Source organism: Lactuca sativa, chromosome 1 (assembly GCF_002870075.4).
Source record: "Lactuca sativa cultivar Salinas chromosome 1, Lsat_Salinas_v11, whole genome shotgun sequence".
In the NCBI taxonomy this organism is placed as follows: Eukaryota; Viridiplantae; Streptophyta; class Magnoliopsida; order Asterales; family Asteraceae; genus Lactuca; species Lactuca sativa.
In genome coordinates, this window is record NC_056623.2 from 169350374 (window position 1) to 169370584 (window position 20211).

A 20211-nucleotide genomic window follows, 5' to 3' on the forward strand; every position below is an offset into this window, starting at 1 on the left:
TTGAAATCACACTAGTGGTGGTGAGTAAAGTAAGAGGGCCGATTTCAAGATAGTTGTGACTATTCTCTCAAGGTTCCAAAGTTTGTGGTGATTTGTGATTTCCATTTGAGGCATCCACACTATTGGTGATAGGCTCTAAAACTCCAAGCAATCAACTACAACTACAAGGTAAGTAATTCTACTAGCTTTATTTGATTCAAGTTCCCCATGCCATGCTAGATAGGATAAGAACCTTGGTAAAATAATTATTTGCATGTATCTTAGTCAAACTTAGATCCAAGGTTTCTAGGGTTGCATGTACACCATAGGAGTGTTAGAATGCTCAAAACCCATCAGTGGTATCAGAGCCTGGGCTTGTTTGTTTGATACTTGATGCAAAATAGTGAAAAAGTCGATTTTCTTGTTGTCTGCATGATGAACTCGCTGAGTCCATGGGGGGACTCGCCGAGTCCATGACCAAATTCATCCTACTCGTCGAGTAGGTTCGTGCACTCGATGAGTAGAAGCCTCAGAATGCAGATTTTCGACTTTTGCTGCTGGAAATGGACTAGAAACATTACCCTAAACTGTTTTGATGTTTTAAAACTTGTTTTAGTTGGTGTAATGAATGTTCTAATCCATTTACAATAGCTTATATCAAAATTTCATGCTTTGTATGTGTTCATACAATCCTTGAAACTTTGATGATCATATTCATGTTCTTGAACTTATGAAGATTAGGTGATCATAGGAATTGTTTGTAACCTACTTGATAGTTTAACTCATGGTCATTATGTGTTTTAATTAAGTCCATAACTTGTCCTCAAGTTATGGAAAACCAAAGGTCACACTTTAATAAAATCCATTAAAAGAACACAAGAGTTAGAAAAATGAAGAGTCTTCATTTTAATACTCAATTAAATTCATAAGTTATAAGAAATAAAAAGTTTTGAAAGTTTACAAAACTTGCCCTCAAGTTTTGGAACAAGTAAAGTCATGATTAAAACTTTAGTTCCAACCCTTAGAATTTTAAAAATTAAAATTCAACCCTTATACTTTATAATATTATAAGTTAATATATATATATATATATATATATATATATGTGTGTGTGTGTGTGTGTGTGTGTGTGTGTATAAGATCAAGTCGTCTTACCGCTAGTACGCCTCATTCACGAAGTCAGTCTATAAGGGGGGTATAAGGTTGTTGCCTATAAAATGGCAACTTAATGAGTGTCCACTCTCACCCACCGCTTCCTTGATCGGTGGAAGGTCGTTAGCCGAACGGTTAGGACAAGGACTTATAAATTCTCATTAAAAGTATAATGATAATACTAAAGTAACTAAACTTTATTGAATTCCCAATCTTAGTTATTTTAGGAAAATGTGAATAAGGTGATAATCCATGAAATTACACTTTACACTTTGTTTAAGTCATTAGTGGAGCGTGTGTGGTTAATCGGCACACTAACTTGAACTTAACAAGGTAGGTAAAGGGTGAATTAATGTTTATCATAGTATCAATGGAGCTTGTGTGGTTAACCGGCACATCGATTGAGGGGTAATACATTAAGGGTACCAAGTAATTTGCATGTTTACTTCACACCTTGTTCTGTGATCCTCGGCATCCCAGTCACAAAACTTGAAGGGCACACTCGAGATTGAAACATGTCATTGAAGAAAGTTCAATGAATCTCAAAGAATCTAGGAGTTTCTAAACCAATTAAAACCTAATTAAATATTTCATTTTTCATGGTGGAAATTGGTGAATCGTCATTCACCTACCTTCAAATAACTTATAGCTTAGATTACGGCATCCCTCTTCTAAGTTATAAAATATTGTGTTGGGTCCTAGCCTTAATACTATATTTGGGTGTTTTATTAAGGACTATCTCTAAATCTAATCTAATCTATTCCCTATTCTTTTCAGATGTCTTCCAATAACAATGCTTCTGGCTTAAACCCTACTAGCTCCTTCTCTCTCATGAATCTTTGTGGGAGAGTTATCTTTGATGGATCCAACTTTACTGATTGGATCAGAAACATCAGGATGGTCACTCGGTATGAGAATAAAAAATATGTTCTCGACAAGGAGCTAAAGGTACCCGAGCCAACTGATACTCCTGAAGAGCTTGCTGAATATGAGGTACATGAAAGAGATGCTACAAAAGTGGCATGCATCATGATGGCCACCATGACAGCCGAGCTCCAAAAGTCCTATGAGGACTATTATCCTTTTGAGATGCACCAGGACTTGATGGACCGCTACCATCAAAGTGCTCGTCAAGAGCAATATGAAATAATCTCCTCCATGATAACAACCCGAATGAAGGATGGTGAACCCATCACGGGCCACATGCAGAAAATGAAAAGGTATGTGGACCATTTACTGAAGCTGAATGTGAACTTCCCTGAGGAGTTAGCAATAGACATCATTGTGTACTCCTTGCCATCGTGTTATGATCAATTCCGCATGACATGTCACATGAACAAGGAAGAAGTCACCCTTAGCAAACTTCAAGGACTCTTGAAGACCGTCGAAAGTGGTCTAAAGGGTAAGTCGGTTGTTACTACTTCTACTCCTACTCCAACTACGACCAATGTCTTGGCAATCGGGCATGGCAAAGGGAAGAAGAGAAAGAACCCTTCTAAGGGTACCAAGGATAAGACCCTTGAAGGCTCATCTTCAAACAAAACCAAGAAAGGTTTTGTCACTCCTTCTGCTAACCCTAATGAGGCTGAATGCTTCTATTGCCATGAAAAGTCGCACTGGAAGCGAAATTGCCCAAAGTACCAGCAAGATTTGAAGGATGGGAAAGTAAAACCCAACCATGCAGGTATATACACTATATTGTCTAATAACTCACCTCATTCTAAGTCTTGGGTCCTTGATACAAGTTGTGGTATTCACATATGTTGTGATTTGCAGGGACTAAGAAGAAGTGAGAATGTGGAGCAGGGAAAGATAAACTTGATCATGGGAAACAGGAAAGCTTCACCTGTCACCAAGATAGGAGTTTATTCCTTAGTGCTAAATAGTGGGTTTACATTAGATTTGAATAAATGTTATTATTCGCCGGAAATGGCAAGAAATGTTATTTCCTTTCATGCATTGTATAAAAAAGGTTATACCTTTTATTTTGATAATAATAATGGTAGTATTGATGCTTTATTTAATAATGTTCTTTATTTTAAAGCATGACGTTGTGATGGCGTGTATGAAACTGTATCTATTGTAGATAATCTAGGAAATAATGTATTGTGTATTGACTCTTCCACTAGCTTAGATAAAGCATCTTTATGGCATTGTCGTCTTAGACATGTAAGCAAGAAACGCATAGGTCAACTCCAAAAGGATGGAGTCTTGGAGTCATTTGACCTAAAGTCAGATGATAGTTGTGAATCTTGTTTGCTTGGTAAAATGAAAAAGTCACCTTTTACTGGCACTTGTGCTAGGGGTGAAGGTTTGTTGGACCTCATACACACGGATGTGTGTGGACCCTTTAGAACTGCCACAAAAGATGCTAATCGCTTCTATGTGACTTTTACTGATGATTTTAGTAGATATGGATATGTCTACTTAATCAAGCATAAGTCGGAAACCTTTGAGAAATTCAAAGATTTTAAGCAAGAAGTAGAGAATCAGTTGGGCAGGAACATTAAGATGCTTCGATCCGATCGTGGTGGTGAGTATCTTAGTACTGTGTTCCTTGACTATCTTAAGGAATGTGGGATTATCTCACAATTGACACCTCCTAGGACACCACAGTTGAATGGTGTAGTTGAGAGCCGCAATCGGACCTTGTTGGACATGGTTCATTCCATAATGAGTCGAGCTTCGCTACCAAACTCATTTTGGGGGTATGCCTTAGAGACTGCCGCCCATATCCTTAATCTAGTCCCTACAAAGAAGGTTGCCAAAACACCTCATGAGGTGTGGATTGGAAAAGTTCCCAATCTAGACCACATCAAGATTTGGGGTTGAAAGGCTTTCGTGAGATGCGAGACTCGCGATAAGCTCGAACCCCGAAGTGAATGGTGTATTTTCATCGGCTATCCACAGAAATCCTTTGGCTACATCTTCTACAGACCCAGTGATAATGTGGTCTTTGTAGCAAGAAGAGGATTCTTCCGAGAGAGAGAATTCATGAGCCAAGGAGACAGTGGGAGGCAAATTGACCTTGAGGAAATTCAAGAGTCAAGTGGTGAAGGAACCTCAAACCCTAGGCCTCAACCTGAGGAGGAAACTCATGTTGAGCCGACTGAAGAATCTATACCTCTAAGGCATTCCACCAGAGTTAGGAATGCACCTGAGCACTATTATGGTTTTCATATTACTACAGAAGGTGAGACACTTATCAATGATAACACACTGGTAAATCTGGATGAGCCTAACAGCTACACGGAATCCATGGCAGGCCCTGAGGCTACTAAATGGAAAGAGGCTATGGATAGCGAGATATAGTCCATGTATGACAATCAAGTTTGGAACTTGGTTGACAATGTACCTGATCGTAAGATAGTTGGGTGCAAATGGATCTTCAAGAAGAAGACCGACATGGACGATAATGTACACACTTATAAGGCACGACTGGTTGCAAAGGGTTATTCTCAAACTCCGGGAGATGATTATGATGAGACCTTTTAACTAGTGGCCAAGATTAAGTCTATTAGGGTTCTGTTACCCATTGCTGCATTTCATGACTATGGAATATGGCAAATGGATGTCAAAACCGCTTTCCTTAATGGAAAGTTGGCTGAAGATGTTTACACGGTTCAGCCAGAGGGTTTTGTCAATACAGAGTACCCCAATAGAGTGTGTAAGCTCGAGAAATCCATTTATGGATTGAAACAGGCACCTCGCAGATGGAATCTTTGCTTTGATGAGAAAGTCAAAGAATTTGGCTTTTCAAGAAGTGAAGATGAATCTTGTGTCTATGTCAAGGCTAGTGGGAGTATAGTAATCTTTTTGATATTGTATATGGATGACATACTACTCATAGGAAATGACATCCCAACCCTGCAGGAAGTAAAGTCCTGGCTTGGGAAGTGTTTCGCTATGAAGGACCTTGGTGAAGCTGCCTATATCCTAGGGATAAGGATTTTGAGAAACAGGAGTAAAAGACTAATTGGACTTAGTCAAAGCACCTATATGGACAAAGTGTTGAAAAGGTTCAACATGCATAACTCCAAGAAGGGTGAGTTACCCATCCAGAGTAATGCCATATTGAGTAAGACACAAAGCCCTGGTACAGAGGCTGAGATAGCATAACTGAGTCAAATACCTTATGCTTCAGCTGTAGGATCGATCATGTATTCTATGACGTGTAATCGACCTAATGTATCCTTTTCTTTGAGCATGGTTAGCAGGTATCAGGGGAACCCTAGTAAGGCACACTGGAAAGCGGTAAAGAATATCCTCAAGTACCTGCGAAAGACTAAGAATTGGGTCCTTACCCTTGGTGGGAGTGAGGACTTGAGAGTTGTAGGGTACAGTGATGCTAGCTTCCAGACTGACATGGATAATTTCCGCTCTCATTCGGGCTGGGTCTTTACCCTAAACGTAGGGGCAATTACTTGGAAAAGATCCAAGCAGGAGACAGTGGCTGATTCCATTTGTGAATAAGAGTATATAGTAGCAAGTGAGGCAGCAAAGGAGGCTATATGGCTAAAGAACTTCATCAGAGACCTTGGAGTTGTACCGGATATAAAGGAGCCAATGGAGATTTTCTGTGACAGCAATAATGCGGTTGCCTTAGCCAAGGAACCAAGAGATCATGGGAGATCCAGACACATTGACAGAAAATATCACTTCATCAGACATCGAATAGAAGAAGGAATCATCATGGCAAAGAGGGTATCATCGGATGAGAACCCAGCAGATCCCCTCACGAAGGGACTGACTCAGGCTAAGCATCTCTAGCATGCTTGGAGCATAGGGCTGAAGGATGATATTAGTTTTAGTAGTTAGATAATCTTGAAATTTGTAAAATGTAATTGACATTTGATGATAAATTTATGAGTAAAGTGTTGCTATCACTTGACAATCGTTTACTATTATTTCTTCTAGCATGCAAGTCCGTAGTGATACCCCTCGGATAGGACCAACCTGCTCGTGGTATTCATAGGATATGCCATTCTTACTAGGATTCGTTAGTCATTGTCATTGTAAATGACTTGCTTATCTACCCTCGTAGTAAGAAGGAAACAAAGGAGAGCAGCTGCAACAAACCGCAAAAGCAATACGATCAGAGAAGCTTTACCCGAAGTTCTCTAGATACGAGTTTTGGAATTAAGGACTTAAATTTCTAAGACACGTCGTTATCAATGTGGAAATCCTTAAGGACTCTTTCAATTGATCAAAATCGTTGAGAAATAGTCAGCACCAAAGGCGTCAGCAGGAATACACCAAAATTCCGAGTATCGCTGACCTACCGTCTTAGCTCCTTTGGAACTTCTCATAAATTACAGAACCCCCTTACGACTTTGACCCTGAAGGGAGCAACCCTTGACTGGGAAGAGAAGCAAGAGGAAGAAACCTTTATAACTCCAGAATAAGAGACCAAATTCCTCTGGAAGCCTCACTCTGGGCAGGCTTACTACGCTTTGGAAGGCATGGAAAGCCAAAACCCCAGATAATTATGCCTTTCGAGATTCTAGTAAGAATCAGCCCTGTAATCGCAACTTCAATCTACTCCCACAAGCTTAGTAAGGTACATTCTACCCGACACATCCCGAACTTGCATAAGTATCTATCCGACGAGACTCTTGTAATTCCCCTCGACGAGATCGAGTTCCACAAAAGCCTCACCTTCGTGAAAGAACCATAGTGACCACGGACTGAGAGGTTAAGCGAACGCAGCAACGCCACTTCCTATTAGCGGAAGTTCGCTGGAATACTAACCAAGGACCTGGAGTCACTTGGGAGCGCGAGAATCATTCGATTAGGAAGTATCCCCACTTCATGGCTCGATTGTTCATGCCTACTCCTTGCCTAAATTCAAATTTTCGGGACGAAATTCCCTCTAACGGGGGGATGATGTGACAACCGTCAATTTTCGGTCAAGTCAAAGTCAACTAAAGTCAACAAGTCAAACCGGTCAACTCGATTTGCCCGTAGGTACTAGAGTTTACGTTATGTAATTTCTAAACAACTCGCTATTCTAATGAGAGATCATAAATCGAAAAGTGTGTACATCTAGATCTCCTTAACCTAAAACTGTGGTACGTGGCGAGCCAAACCAATAAAACAATGTTGCATACTCATCGGGAGTATGCAAGATCCTTAAACAAGGCTTAATGGGGTTTACGGACCTTGCATTGCGAAACCGGACACTCACATTCGTCACACACAAAACCGCTCTCAATCGTTTTCACTCCATCTCTTCTTATCGATAATCTCTCCCAAATCTCTCTAAGTATGTGAAATCTCTCCCAAATATCTCTTTGTATGAGAAATCTCTCCAAGAATGTCAAATCTCTCCCAAATCTCTCTAAGTATGTGAAATCTCTCCCAAATATCTCTTTGTATGGGAAATCTCTCCAAGAATGTCAAATCACTCTAAGTATGTGAAATCTCTCCCAAATATCTCTTTGTATGGGAAATCTCTCCAAGAATGTCAAATCTCTCCCAAATATCTCTTTGTATGGGAAATCTCTCCAAGAATGTCAAATCTCTCCCAAATATCTCTTTGTATGAGAAATCTCTCCAAGAATGTCAAATCTCTCCCAAATCTCTCTCAAAATCTCTCTCAACTTTCTATAATCATTCAGGGCATTCCGACCCTCGAATTTGGCGAAAACAGCCCAAAAATGGAAGTCTACGCGAAAAACGGACTTAAGGAGCCGAAACCCCTCTTAGGACCCGAAAGTCCTCTTAGGACCCGAACCCTTCTGAGCCAAAGGCTGCTGAACCGAACCTCACTCAAAGAACCGAGCCCGATGGTCCTCTCGGGCCCAAACCTCGTATGCCACACCCGAACCCGAACCTTCGGTCCATTTCGGATCATGGTGCCCTCGGTCTAGTTCGCTTCTGACCCTTCGAACCGAGCCTTCGGACTGACCCTTCGCCTCTCGCTTCCTCGCCCCCTTCGCTTCGCGCCTAGCTGCATTAGGGACCGAACCTCGGCCTAGGACCGAGAGGTCTCGCTGGAATGGCCTTTTTCTCCCGGTTTTCGACTAATTTCGCGTTTTAGGCCCGTTTTTAATTGTTTTAACACGGGATTTTCACCCAAAACTTTATTTTTAACATATAAGGACCCATAATTATTAAATTATCATATTTTTTTAGGATAAAACCTTATCCAAAAGAGTGGGTGAAGTACAAAGGTGGAGTGTTGACTTTCCTTTATTTTATGACACAAGCAACCTCCCATACCCACTCCATGTCACTATTCCCCATCTGCCCTTACCTAGTCACTTCATTGTACTTTTCCCACCTTTTTCCAACCACACAATTGGTCAAAGGCTAGAAAAGTCTCCTCTCTCCTCACTTCTCTCATTTTCTCTCTTTTCACCAAAAAGATCAAACTCTTTTCTCTCTCACTCCCTCTCTCTAGAATTCGAGATTCAAGGGCTGATCTTGGGTTTTTCCTCCACATTTGGTAAGCAAAATCCATTTTCCTTATGATTATTTCACTTCTTTCTACTCAAATCATGGATATCTTACACAAACTCCATCATAATCGTGTTAGATCTTCGAATCTTCAAGTGTTCTTGGGTTGAACACTTCTCTTCTTCAACACTCATCTTCTGAAATCACTCAAGGTGAGTTCATACCCCTACATTTTCATGTTTTCTCAAGTTTTTAGGGGGGGATACAAGTAAAACACCAAGAACAAAACTAAACCTTTCTAACAGCCTTCATTAGAAAAGTTCAACTCCATTCACGGACTGTTTTGGACAACTTAAACATTTTTGTTTGAAAAACTGTTTTAGGTGTAAGTAGTTCCAGTTATTATCTTTAAAATGACTACTTGCACATCTCCATAAGATTTTTCTACAATTTATGGTGATTTTTACAAAACTACCTACCATTTCAAACACCAATCCAGACCAGTCTGTGATTATAGACTATTTCACCCAAGTTGGAGGTTATTAAAAATCATGATAAAAATTATGAGTAAACTAGACACATTTTGGGAACTCTCAGAATTTACGGATTTAGTTTTCGACTTCGTATGATTTTTCTATGACTTTTCTAAAACAATGCAGAAAGGTTTAATTTAGTTAACATTATATAATTTTCATAACACTTTGTATTATGTTGAGCAAAGTGTATAATAATAAGTTCTAAGTATTGAATGTGTTTCTTTGTTAATTTTATCATCATAAACTGAAAATTTGTCATTCATAATAAGAATATTCATTCATTCGGAACACGTATATTAAGCTATAACAAGCATAGTTTATGGATTCATAGCACAAATGCGTTTCATAAAAGAGTTCTTATACATTACAAACGTTTTGGATAAACTATAATAGGTATAGTTTATGTATCATTTACTTCTCAAACTTTTTACCAAAGGTTTTCAGTTTAGATCACGTAAATCTGTTAATGAATAAATTTGTGAGTCATTCGCTTCGGGTTACTTCCAAAGTAACCAAATCAAAAAGTCCTGTAAATTGTAACCAGAGTCTCTTGTAGGGAGAACGTGATAGTTGTGTATAGATCTATATTGGGTTTGACAAACCCATACCAGAGCTGCTTGCAACAGCTAGACCGGCAGGTCTGTGGTGACAAGTGTCATTTCAGTTTCGCGACGCCTGAAGAACGTCGCAATTACGAGGCCGTCTAAGTCAAGTATGGTTATGATAGCTCACATGTGGTATTAACAAATCATAAGATTTACGGGTTCTAACCTTAAATTAGTGAGTTATGTCGATTTAGCTCTCAGATATTACTTTAAGTATGGAAAAATACTTGTACGTCTTCATATTAAAAAGGGTTTTATGTTTATCTAGAAATCACTTTTTATATCAATTACAAATATCGCTGTATATTTTCAGTCTTAGTATTTAAGACTACACACCATTCATTACGAGAGTTTTTCTCAAATCAAAAAGGGTTTTACGCCAATTTGAAACCACTTTTATATCTTTAAGTATGACAAATACTAGTTCGATTTCGGTCCTGGTATTAGGACCACATAACTTATGTAAGGAAAATATTGGATTTTTCTTGGTAACATACATCTCTTTACAAAGATCGATTTTCAAACTCTTACCGTCAAAAGCTTATGAACTCACCAACCTTTGTGTTGACACTTTTCAAAACTACTTGTATTCTCAGGAATTCAGTGAAACAGGAAATCAACCACATTTTGAGGATGGGACGTTAAATCGTCAAACAGTTCATTTTGTATCATAATGTAATTGATTTGAATCATGTAAACATATACTTTGGTGTAACTTTTTTTTATTATATTTATGATGGGTGTATTTACTTTGAGCACTATTATAATCGTTGTTGTGATACTCTACATGAAGTCCTCCACCCCCGGACGTTTCCGCCATCCTTGGTTTGGGGGTGTGACAAAGATTTATTGCATTTCAACTTTGGATCTAAGTGTATGTGGTGTTTTGGTCCATTTTAATGAGTTTTGAGTGAGAGTTGGAAATAAAGTTTGCAGCTTTATTACTCTCCAAGGTCCCAAGAACATTGTATGTTTCAGATCTGGACTCCAACACCTTTTGATCAATTTAGAATGTTTTCTTGGACCTCATAGACTGGGAAAGTCTTGATCCCTATCCTTCCCTTCCCTTTTAACCATGCAAGTTATTTTGGTTATTTAGGCCATTTTGTTGTATTAAAGTTTAGATCTTGAAAGCTTAAGACATTATTATGGATAAAGTTGGAAACTTTATCCATCTAAACATCATGTTGACTCAGATTTGAAGGTTGGAGACTTGGACTTAGTGGATTAAGTTGATAAAGATGCACTTTTGTTTCCCTTTGAGACTTAAAATCAAGATCTTGGTGGTTTGGACCTTCCTAATGGATAAAGTTGGAGACTTTATCCATTAAGACCTTGGAAAGGATCAGATCTAAGATTTGGAGCTCTTGAAATCAGAAGAAAATAGATTAAGCTCGTTTGAGCTGTTCAGATCAGTCTCCACGACGTGGCCTTAGGCTACCACGACGTGGTGGATAGGGGATTAGCGAGTATTTTAGGATTTGGTGCCCACGATGTGGAGGGCTGCTGTTTGGCAATTTTGACTTTGACTATGACCGTTGACTTTTTGATCAGTTTGACTTTTAGTCAAACTAAAGTAGAATTGAGCATTTGGCTAAGGATTTGTTTTAGTTTGGTGTTAGGAACTGAGGTAGCTGTTGGGCTTCTGTTGAATAGTTCAGGTGAGTCTATTCACTATACTCGTGGGTCGAAGGCACCAATGTCAGCCCACTGGATTATGTTTATACAATGATAGTGGTCATTGTGACACTTGTTAATATGCATGTATGTGCTTGTTGTCTTTGTGATTTTTTCATGTGTATATATATATATATATATATATATATATATATATATATATATATCATTGTGGGAAAGGCCGTATACGTTTTGGGCAGGGCCTGTTATGCTGTAGGTAGGGCCCGTATTCGATTTGGGAAGGGCTCGTTATGTTGTGGGTGGGACCCGTATGCAGTTTGGGCGAGGCCCGTTTATATATACGTGATATGTGGTATTTTGGGAAAGTTACTAGGCTTTGTGTAAATGTTTATGTTTAAAATGTTTTCAGGTACTACCGGTTTCAAAAAGAAGGCTCTGCTTGATCGCACTGCATCCCCTGAAGATTTATTCCGTATTGACTATTTATGATTTTACTCTGATGTTTTTGAGAATACTTTTATTATGATTGACTTTTGGGATAATGAATGAAGGATTTTAACTGATTTAAAATGAAATTTTTACTCGGTATTTTTTGGGATGGTACAAAACGGTGCCATGGTATTATTGCCGTCGGCGTCCTATGTGGCATAAATTGCTTGCGGCAAACACCGGCCTGTAATCCTCAATATTGGTGGTGCCATTTTACCAGCGATACACTTATGCCGTTCTCTCTCCTTCTCTTCATCTATGTCGGTACACTTCTGTCGTTTCTCTCCTTCTCTTCATCTATGCCTCTCTCTTTTTTACCTTATTTTTTGCTATAAACACTATATCCTAACTTTTATACAAAATGGGAAAAATGTTAAGATCAATAAGGTGAAACTTATGTAGAGTGTGGTGACACCGACACCCATTTTTCAACCTTATAAGGATAGATGAAGCGGGGTTAAAAACCTAAATGGCTTCGCCCCTTGAGGGGGTGTGGTGGTGTACGGCTTTGGTAACCTGCCAACATTTTCTTTCTTAACTTGTACATTTGGCTTCGATATTGATTGGGAGGGTTTAGAAGTTTGGAAATATGAAAACCAAAGAAGAAATAAAAGTGATGTCATTTATCTAGCAACTAGGATGGGAGCAGTGAAATGAATTGTATTTAATTATTTTTAGCAGCATGGTAGCGGTTTTTAGTGCTTGTTGCTATTGTTTTTTTTTCTAATTAAATAGTACAAAATCATGTTTATTTGGTGAGAATATTCATCAAATAACCAAAGAGAATGGAGGGTTTGAAGATTTTGACTATAAAAAAATCGATTTTGGTAAATGACCATCACTTCCGTAGAGGGTGCTCTGCGGAAGGCTTAATCCTTCTACGGAAAGTGAATAGTTCTGCGGAAATGAGGTGGAAGGGGTAAAATTGTAAAATCATACTAAAAAAAGCCGGTTCTCACTTTGTTGGCTACGGAAGTGATGAATTTTTGGAAGGGAGGTTAGGGTTTTGTTGCGGAACGAAGGGAAGAAGACGAAGAAGTCGACGTAGGGCAAAACACGAGGATGGTGAGGCGATCCCGATTTTTTCCATGGTTAGCCGAAGAACAGTTCCTCAGAGGTGTGCTGATGACGAACAGATCTGCATAGTCTCAACAACCTTTCTACAGAACCCCTCTGTGAAAGTATGCAACAAATCGTTTTTTTTTTTTTTTTTTTTTGGCCTTTTTCCACTGCCACCTCAATTCCTTGTTACTATTCACATTCCTTAGAAGGTAAAAGGCTTCTATAGAGCTCCTTTGCGGATCTTTTGGTCATTCTACAAAACTCAAATTTCCATAGTCAAAATGTTCAAACACCCCCTTTCCTTTGGTCTTTTGATTAAATTTCTCTTATTTGGTTATTAAAATACAATGTTTAAATTAACGATGGCTACCTTTTTATTTTCAGATGTATTTTTAAAAAAAAAAAAAAGCACTCAGCGTACTCTTATAAAAGATAGATGCAATTATATGTATCCCCTCATTTATGTAAATAATCAAATAACGAAGATACACACTATTCCATTTACATGGATACCAAAACAATTAAAATCAGTCTAAAATATATATTTAATGATTTTGACATAATATATATACGATGTGGAAAGAGGTATTATGGATCCTTTGACCACCTACAAATCATTATAAGTACAACTACAACATCTATAATAATGCACTAGAAGATTGGATCCAAATCTTATTACCATGTCCCATCAAATAAGATTTTTGTATACTTTTTATTTGTTTATTGTGTATGTGTTAAAGAATGAAATCTAAAAGTTAAGATCCGTAGATTATTGATAGGAGATCTTAGTTGATTCGATTTGTTAGGCGATTCAATAGAAGTATGGTTCAGCTTTTTTTTTTTTTTTTTTTTTTTTTTTTTTTTTTTTTTTTTGTAAAGAATCTTTATTAATCTAAACAGAAACAAAATTCTGATTAGTTTTGAGTTGGCTTATGTATATTACAATTGAAAATTGCTTAGTTTTTAATTAAGTCTTAAACGCCAAACTAATATTTGTTTTGCAAAACTAGTTGCTATAGGAAAATTGTAACTTTTATAATATTATTTATATAAAAATGTTCGGAAAAAAGGATAAAGGTTAACTTTCAAAGATGTAAAATGACAGACATAAAAACTTAAAGTTAAAAATTTCTAAAAATTCTCAAAATCTATTTGAAGCAATTTTTGAATTAGAAGTTTTTTTTTTTTTTTTTGTCTAAAATAAAGTTTTAAAGTCGTACTAACCAACAATACGTTTTATTTATTAAAAAAATCATGAAGACTTTTAAAAACACATTGCTGAGCCTCAGTGTTGTAAAACTCGTAAAGTTGGTCGATTATTCGTCCTAGTACTTTTTACTCGGCCCCTTACCGAGATGAGTTGTAGAATCTGAGTACTCCCCGATCGGGACTTACTGAAGCGAACAATGCTGTAAAACTCAATCAACTCGATGATTAATGTATAATATACGTAATGATTTATTATTTAACATATACATATGCGATTATTACTATATATATATCTTAAATTTTCAGTAATTATTCACGAAGTGAAACCATTGTATGTTTTTCAGTTTTCTGTATATTTAAATGTATCTAATTTTGTTATATATTTCAATCATCTTATGGTTTTAACTTATGATTTTGACATATATAATTTCCTTAAAATCATTTCTACATAAATTACCGAATCTGAGTACTCCCGAATACTCACTACTCGGTATTCGGAGGTACCAACAACGAATTCTATAACCATGTTGAGCCTGAACATGCCCTTTAAATACTGATTTGATTTGAATTTCAACCCAAATGTTACGAACAATTTTCTTTAGACTTTATTTTGTGATTCTTTATAACCAGCTTTAAATATTTCTTACATGTCGGTATTTTAGTTCCAAATCGACCATTTTTGCCAAATTAAAATTTGACACAATTGATGTAATTCATATTATTACAAAAACACTTCACGTTTGTACGTACAACTAAAGTAATATGAAAATACAAAGTATCGTCCAACCAGCAATCTAATTGATGTAATTCATATAAAGTCTTGATTTTAGGGTGCATTTGTTACATTTTGTATTGAATAAAACGGACATTCACATCTTTATTAGTATTAATCTCAGTCTCAATCCAATGAAAACATAGTTTATAGTACCAGAGTTTCAAGTTCAATCACGTCAAAATTCAACAAATATAATAATACTAATTTAATAAACTCACAATTTGACTATTAATCTTAGAAACAATTTAACCTAAAATAATAACATTTAAAAAAAAAAAAAAAAGGATCCCAGTCGTTCATATTCACCTTTTATATAAAGCTAACAACACATCCTATATAAAAACACGTAATTAAGGACAAACTTCAGTTAACTACCTTCTATGTAAGTAAAAAAAATAAACAAAAAAAGCAAAAAAAAAAAAAAAAAAGATGGGAAATTTTGTGGCAATTTGACCATTTCAATGAGTTTTTAGCGGCTTGATGATGATGACGGTTCCTCACCAAGAACTTCCACGTTGCAAATAGGACATGTCTAAGCAAAAAAAAAAAAAAAAAAAAAAAAAAAAAAAAAAAAAAAGAATAAGGCTAAATCAAGAAATAGCAATTTAATTTAATTTATTTGTGTGTACTATAACATCCTACTTTCATTTCTTACTAGTGACACATGTACTTTCACTTGGTTTTTTTTCGTATCAAGGCATTATACTTTGAAGATGGAGTAATTTATTTATTTTATTAATTTATTACCTTGTTGATGCTGAGCCATTTGGATCCACATTCGGTATGATAAACATGCTTACATGGCAAATTGATTTGCTTGTCCCCTCTCTTGTATCTCATTTGGCAAATCACACACCTGCTTTTCAACAACATTACTAGCAACTTAGCATTCAAATTTTGCTTTTCTTATTAATGAATCTTGAACAATTTTTTTTTTCCTTATTATAGTTTGTATTTGGATGACATTCTAACATCATTTATCCAGACAGCATGTATGCTAATGCTTTACTAGATTCCAGATTCTTTTTTAGAGTAAAATTACACGAATGGTCCCTATGGTTTAGGGTAATTTGCGTGTTTGCTCCCTAACTTATTTTTTTAACTCGGAAGGTCCTTACTGTTTGTTTTTGTTATACGCTTGGTCCCTGTCTTACCTAAAAAAACTATTTTGCCCTTGATTTTTTAAAATATTTAAATAAACACACTCCAACCCCAACCCCCCTCACTTTAGCCTACCTATCCTACAATTTTTTCCTATTTAAATAATAGTCTTTTTAGATAAGATAGGGACCAATCGCGTAACAAAAACAAACAGTAGGGACCAAGCGCGTAACAAAAACAAACATTAGGGACTTTCCGAGTTAAAAAAATAAGTTAGGGACCAAGCACGCAAATTACCCCAAACCATAGGGACCATTCGTATAATTTACTCTTTTTTTTAAGAAGATAGGAAGAAGAATTTTTGAACAAGTCTTCTTTAGGAAGGGTAAAATACATCATTTTGTAAAATGAAACATTCTTTTTAGATCTTTGGTAACTAACAAAAAAGTGATAATAACAAGGAATGTCTGGATAAATTTAAAATAATCACAGAAAAATTTGTAAAAAGAATTAAATGAGATATGAAGTTTAATTGGTGGGATAATTTTATAAAAGTTTCAGAATATTACTTACCTCTCTCCGGATTTTTTTCTTAAGAAGAAGCCACCAGACTTATATCTTGTAGTTGGAAGGGAATCAATTAGGTCTTGAGAAAGACCTCGACTTTCTGTCCCAATTGCCTCTCCTAAATCAAGTAATTCCTGCATCATCAGTAAACACTTGTAAATATCATCTTACTTTCATTCTATTCTTATTCTATCACAGCGTTGTATATTTTTAAAAAAGAAAAAAAAAATTATTTGGGTTTAATAAATTTGTTTATTGATATCATTCATTATTATTTCATTTATGAGTTGTAAGTAAGATTGTAAAAAAGAACAACATTTTTGTAGAACCAGTTCCAGTCTACAATTTATTTTAGAAATTCAAATTCATATAATTTTCAGATTTATAATTAGCAATAATGTTCATCTTATCAGTTTCTAGCTCAAAATCTTTGATAAACTAATCTTTTGATATGTTGATATAACAATAAAATATATATATATATATATATATATATATATATATATATATATATATATATATATATATATATATATATATATACACACACCTAAACTATTCTTATTGATATTAATATGTGATGTAAAAGCTTTCAGTTATTGTTTTTAAAACAATAACTTAAAATTTTAACACTAGTCACCTTCATTTACTTTGCTCTTGTTACCAATATGGGCAATGTCCTTTATTTTTTTACTAAGAATAGCAATAACTTTTGAATAGAAATAACAAATTATCCAAAAAAAACAATCAATAGCAAACCTCATATGTCATGTTGTCTGGATCGATGTCATCCTGCCAAACAACCTGCAATGCACAAAACATCTTAGCAATTTGTTTCTGTATAATTATAGAATACTACTTTCATTTCTTTGTATTACAATATTGTACTTATAATTTTATGTACCCAAATTTAGCTTTCCACTTTCAACTTTTTCATACTAGGACATTTTACTTTGAAAAAACTACTCAATTATAGCAGTGAAAGTTGATCTGTGTTTGGATGAGTCGAAAAGATTGTTCAATGTAAAATGTGTAACAGAAAAAAAAAATGGAAGTAGGTTATGCTACAATAAACAAATTAATGAAAGTATATATTGCTATTTCTTGCATTTCACCCGATAATAATCTTGATTATAGACTCCACAAAAGAATGCATAAAACCCAATGAAGAAAAATAAATAAATAATAAAACTTAATACCTGAGAACTAGAAGCACTGTCATGATTTGGGCTACCTGCAAAATACAGAAAGATAGCTGATCATTCACCAGTGCTGAAATGAAGATTTAAGCTCAGGGATAAATGCAACACACTTTCATTTAGCTGTGCATTATATTATAGCATCCTATTTCATTTCTTTCTATTAATTTACAACATTGTATTTTCAAATTTTCTATATTTGAAAAATCTACTGAATTGTAGCAATGAAAATTGCTTTGCATTTGGATAATAACTGTAAGAGGAGGAAACGATGCTATAATAAACACAAATAAAAGAAAGTACATTGCTATTTCTTGAAGCTGGAAACATAAAAACAGGAACTGACATTCTTCAGGAATAGCTTGCATGCTTGGAACTGAATTCTCAGCTGATTGGACATCTGTGGTAGCAGATTCTGTGACATTCATCATTACAGGATACTCCCATGCACTTCGATTCATATCCATTCTTGGTGCATAATTGTGAACTTCATATGGATCATAATAAGGTACATTTCCAATACCAGGTAATGGTAATCCGTATTTGTATGAACTCATATTCATTGCCCAATATGCATGCTCCTATAAACAAAAGTATCAAGGAAACTCTAGTATCAGTATCACATAGCAGAAAGCCATGTAAAGAATCATACTTCTAAAAGGGTAATGAATTGTTAAAGCAAAACAACCTGATCATGGATAGGACCCGAATGAGGAAAATGTGAAGTTTGATGTGAAATTCCATCAAAGAAGTCCATGAAGCTCTCAGGGACTGTGTATGGGAATCCTGTGTTTATGTAATGGACCTCCATTTGTCGATTTCCATTTCCATCCATTGTGGATGATACTTTTAATTATCTTCACCAAAGAAACTGCATTAAAAGACCTTTTTCAGAATGCAAGTTAACTATAATTTCTGCCATAAAGTCAAAACTCCACAAGAAACAACCAAATATATCAGCACTTGAACATAAACCAACATATACCCCAAATTTGGAAAAGCAGAAATCAAGTTTATGGATGCCACTTCTTTACATAGACTTCTTAAATAATGTAACAGAGACAAAATGCAAAACAAAGTAACTAAGCTGGAGTCATAAAAATTTCATCTCAGATATGAATCGTAAAAGTCAAAACCTTAATTAATTTCGTGTATGGAAACAAATTAACTGAAAAGAAATGCCTCAACCAGCGAAAACCTAATACAAACATCGAGTTCAGTTTTTACATGTAGCAGAAACCAACACAGCTAGGAAATAGTAACGTATTGTTCATCTTCTTTACCTTCCATTAAAGAAAAGACCTAAAAAAAATGTTACATTGCACAATTCAAACTAGTTTCATGCTCAACATAACAATTTATTCAAACAAAACGGCAGTAACTAAAAAAAAATTCAAGTCAACCAACGTGCTAGGGCGAGAAACAAGCACACGCAGTTAGTCTAATTCCAACGAGAAACTGCTATATTCACGCCTTTTTCACCTCAACTCCCTCAAATTACAGCCGAAAACACAGAAATTCGTATAGAAATCAACCAATTCAAACACCGCTTACCAGTTTGATCAAACAAAATCCGCAGTAACACCGAATTTTACAGGCAGAATACCAGAAACAACCGCCGGTAGCCTTATTCATACATCAACATTTCCCCGTTGACACACTCGAAGATAAAATAAAAAGGAAATCAACTCTCAAAACGATCACTATATCATAAACGAAAAAAAAAAAAATTCACAAGCGATTGAACAGATACATACAGCAATCACACATTACACATAGTAATATGCATATCTCTACATACGTATACATATACTGAGACTAGAGAGAGGAGAGAGAAATAGAGAGAGATGACGAACATTGTACCGGTGGTTGGTCGGCCGGAGCAGAGGAAACGGACAAAATGAAAAAGTGAAAGGGGAAAAGAAAACTCTTGGTTGATCTTCCACACAGTATATGTATGTGTTTTTGTTTTTCTCTCTCTCTATATATGTATAGATACAGTAAACATATATAGACGGAAACTGTGACTGTCACTCTATCTCATCCGTTCTGTCACAATCTCCTTTCTCAACACTATTTTGGGGTGGGGGTAGTGTGGTGTGTTGGGTTATATGCGAACTTTTGATTCACGCAATCCGCCCCATTATATTGATTATATTTTACCATTCTTTTTTTACTAATTTACAAAAGAGTAAATTACATGAATGGTTTTATGGTTTTGGTTAATTTATACGTTTAGTCCCTAATTTATTTTTTTAACTTGTAAAGTTCATACTGTTTGTTTTTGTTACCTTCTTGATCTCCATCTTACCTAAAAATATTATTATTTAAATAGAGAAAAATGATAGGGTATGTAAGGTAATGTGAGGGGTGGGGTTGGGGGTGTGTTTATTTAAATAAATTAAAAAATCAAGGGCAAAATAGTCTTTTTAGGTAAGACAGGGACCAAGCGCATAACAAAAACAAACAGTAGGGACCTTCCGAGTTAAAACAATAAG

The 20211-nt window shown here is 35.7% G+C and overlaps 1 protein-coding gene across 3 annotated transcripts; it reads right to left on the bottom strand.

The window, feature by feature from the left end:
- Positions 1-15027: 15027 nt before the first annotated feature.
- On the bottom strand, positions 15028-19763 carry LOC111885075 (E3 ubiquitin-protein ligase BIG BROTHER). 3 transcript variants are annotated; one of them, XM_052764425.1, is made up of 8 exons: positions 19577-19763; positions 18402-18584; positions 18060-18294; positions 17714-17748; positions 17274-17318; positions 16521-16648; positions 15594-15702; positions 15028-15378 (listed from the first exon to the last, which is right to left on the bottom strand). In XM_052764425.1, the coding sequence occupies exons 2-8, from the start codon at positions 18546-18548 to the stop codon at positions 15316-15318; spliced, it is 762 nt and encodes a 253-aa protein (XP_052620385.1). In that variant the 5' UTR covers positions 18549-18584; positions 19577-19763; the 3' UTR covers positions 15028-15315. The 3 variants fall into 3 exon arrangements, with proteins under 3 accessions (XP_052620385.1, XP_052620383.1, XP_052620384.1); XM_052764423.1 differs by having other exon boundaries at positions 19570-19762; XM_052764424.1 differs by lacking the exon at positions 19577-19763 and adding an exon at positions 19268-19554.
- Positions 19764-20211: the final 448 nt, after the last annotated feature.